The sequence below is a fragment of the Nematolebias whitei genome, chromosome 8 (genome assembly GCF_014905685.2).
Source record: "Nematolebias whitei isolate Nwh7 chromosome 8, NemWhi1, whole genome shotgun sequence".
NCBI classification, from domain to species: Eukaryota; Metazoa; Chordata; class Actinopteri; order Cyprinodontiformes; family Rivulidae; genus Nematolebias; species Nematolebias whitei.
The window spans coordinates 34,102,347-34,105,590 of record NC_056505.1 but is presented as its reverse complement, the minus strand read 5'-3'; the positions used below and the strand labels follow the sequence as shown (position 1 = coordinate 34,105,590).

Genomic DNA, 3,244 nt, shown 5'->3' with positions numbered 1-3,244 from the left:
TATACAGTGTTTAGAGAGATTATGTTAGTACTGCATCCAAGCAAGTAATAGTGTTTTACATCATTGCAGGACCACGAGGGAACTCTGGTTATGCAGACTTGGGCCACCGAACAGCAATCCTTCTACCAGAAGATGCAAGAGTCCCAGAACAAATGGATAGAAGAACAACAGGAACAATGGCAGCAAAGAGAAGAAAGGTTGTTTGTAAGGTTCTTAGAAGAAAACACACTCTCAACTGAGCGCCTAGTGAGGCAATGTTTTGATGGATTAAAGTCCATCATGACTCAAATGACCCCACCTCCACAGGGAAGATCTCCAGTTCCTCCCTACCGTCAGCATCAATACCCAGGTCAAAGCCGGTCTGCTCAATTTCCTCAGAACCCAAGCTACAACTCGGACTACCACCTCCATGACCTAAACTAAAGTTAAAAAAAAGTTTATTTGAGCAGCAGCTAAGGTTTCATATTATATATATATATATATAGATATTTTTTGATATTGTAATTCTGAAAGTACAGGATGAGTTGATAAAGAAGTTACTGTTGAATTACACGTTACTGTAGTTTTAAATGACCAAAGAATGTTTTTTTCTGTTTTCATTACAAGATGTGATGATCTGTGCACATTGTCTGTTTTGCACAAACTTTTTGAATGTATAATTTTTATGTTTTTGTGATGTAGGCTACCTCAAATTGCACTGAGAATGAAACACGTTTCACACGTTGTGTTGTGTCATGTTTCTCATGAACGTCAACCAGACTAAAAACCCTTACTGCCATCACCCGCTCCAGAGATTCTCTGGGGGGAACCCAAGGGGGGCTCCGACAGAAAAAGGCTGTACATGTGCCTCTGTGCTGAGCCCAGGCTGCGATCTCACATTAGAGCTGAGGTGAGCCAGCGCGCACTGAGAGGAAGCGTGAGCACTTTGAGTGAAAACACCGTTTCGGTGGAGGCTGCAGTTGTCGTGGAGAAACACGTTTACTCCCGCTGCACGGTGAGTGGGCAGAAAACAGTAGAAAATAAAAACGGGCTCTGAATGAAAGACAATTATATTTAAATAACGGGTTCTCTCTTTTTCGAGCTAATTACAGCCATGTGACAGAAGTAACTTTGCATAGATGGTTTAATCAGTGACATGAGACGTTAATTTTCTTTGACCCATCATAATAAATGTGGTCATTTATTGAACAGAATCAAAATTTAACATCAAAACATTGTACACGTGATTAGCTGAACTGGTTCTGATTAATAAAACTTGGCACGTTTTACTTAATAAAAACAATAGACATTTCTGAAGACCGCAGCATGGTGGCGCAACTGGTAGAGCTGCTGCCTCTCAGTGAGCAGGTCCCTGGTTCAAACCCCGGTCCAGAGGCCTTTCTGGGTGGAGCTTGCATGTTCTCTCCGTGCATGCGTGGGTTTTCTCCAGGTGCTCTGGTTTCCTCCCATAGACCAAAAACATGCATGTTAGGCTGATTGGTAACTCTAAATTGTCCCTAGGTGTGAATGAGAAAGTGAATGGTTGTTTGTCTCGTTTGTCTCTATGTGGCCCTGTGATGGACTTGCGACCTGTCCAGGGTGTACCCCGCCCCTCGCACAGTGATTGCTGGACATGGGCACCGGCGACCCCCGTGACCCAAAATGGAATAAACGAGTAAAGATAATGGATGGATGGATGGATTTCTGAAGACATCTAGGTTAATTACTGGAGAAGTAGAAGAGTTTTAAAGATGTGAAATATGAGGAGTATAAATGGAGAGGTTTGAAGGAAGATGTATAAAGGGAGTGTCTATTCGGACCAGGATCGCACGCTCCTTTCAATACCAGCTCACCTCGGGTACACTTCGCGTCACGACTCGTTACCTTTGCCGGGATACCTCCGCTTAGGAACAGGAGTCCATTTCAACGCGGCCTTTCAGCGTCTCCGGTAAGGATGGCTGAGAATCGTCCGAAGTTGTGTCACTTATCCGTTCAACAAACAGGCTCAGCTCCCTTCGAAGTTGTAGGGCATTTATGCCCAGGTGGACTCACAGCAAGCATCTGTGAGTCCTTTCAGATTCTCCACTCAGAAGTGTAAAACTCCATGAAGACTAAGAACTGCAGAACTGCCGCACTTGACTCCAGAACTCCACTCCAGAACTCTAGAACTCCAGAACTCCAGAACTGCTAGAACTCTCCCAGAACTGCTAGAACCCCAGAACTCTCCCAGCACCGAATAGTTCCAGGAAGTGTCGACTTTTAAAGAGTTCTCACTTTCAGTCACTTTTAGTACTTCCTGATTGGTTGAAGCAACCAACAGGGGTGGTTCTAGTGATGTCAGAGGGTCATTACAAGTCAAGAAAACAGCAGGAATGTTTTAGGAACAGACAGAGAAATGTTTTGGAGAAATTACAGACTTACAGGTGCCAGTTTTCTTATTTACTGTCTGAGAGTTTTAAAAACACGGCACTTCGTTCCAATAACTTCCCTCTGGCTTTCGACCGACATCACTACTTCTCATTTAGACAGAAGATCAAAAATGCATAATTACTTTGTAAAATAGACATTTTAACTTGATTTCTAATTTAAATGAGGATTAAAAAATCATTGATACTGTTTCACAGTTGATTTAAAATGAGTGGTTCACTTCAACATTTAGAAATGGTATGAACTAAACATACTTTTGATTTATCAAGATAATGTAAAATAGTGATGATAATATAAAAGAAGAGTGTTCTTTCAATTGATTACTTCAGGATACAATTAGACAGTCTCTGGATGAACTAATTTGTATTTCTGGATTCAAATCAATGAAATAACAGTTCCTGTCCCATGAAGGTCCTCAGAGGCAGGTTTTGGTTGGAGGCCTAGTCCACTACAGCGGCTTTACAGAGAGAGCTCTTTGTCTCCTCCAGCAGGTCTGCTTCCTCCAGCCTCTTAGAGATGCTGTAGGCCAGCAGGGCAACATTGTTGTTCGCCGCGACCTCCTGGGATGTGCTCTGGTGATCTCAGTTGGAGAGCTTTGTCACCATCTGGTCATGCTTCCCTGGAGGGATAGGTTGCCGGTCCATCCTGGAAGCTTTTGCCCCAAGCGCCTCCGCCAGGCTTGGTTCCAGGTGGGGGAAACCGAGGGAAAACACCGATAGGTAAAACCCTCCACTCTGGAGATGGAGGCGAAGATGGAGACGGATGTATTCGCTTGCCGGGCCCAGCTGCAGCCTTGTTCCAGTGTGATGTCACAGCTGGACAGCGAGGCCAGATGGGA

General features: G+C 44.0%; 1 protein-coding gene across 1 annotated transcript in view; it reads right to left on the bottom strand.

Moving 5' to 3' along the window:
- Positions 1–1,849: 1,849 nt before the first annotated feature.
- LOC119413666 (zinc finger and BTB domain-containing protein 17-like) overlaps positions 1,850–3,244 on the bottom strand; it is a 37,036-nt gene continuing 35,641 nt past the window's right edge. The window contains exon 4 of the mRNA XM_037680719.1: positions 1,850–1,882. Within this exon, the coding sequence (XP_037536647.1) occupies positions 1,850–1,882 (33 nt within the window). The remainder of the gene's footprint in view (positions 1,883–3,244) is intronic.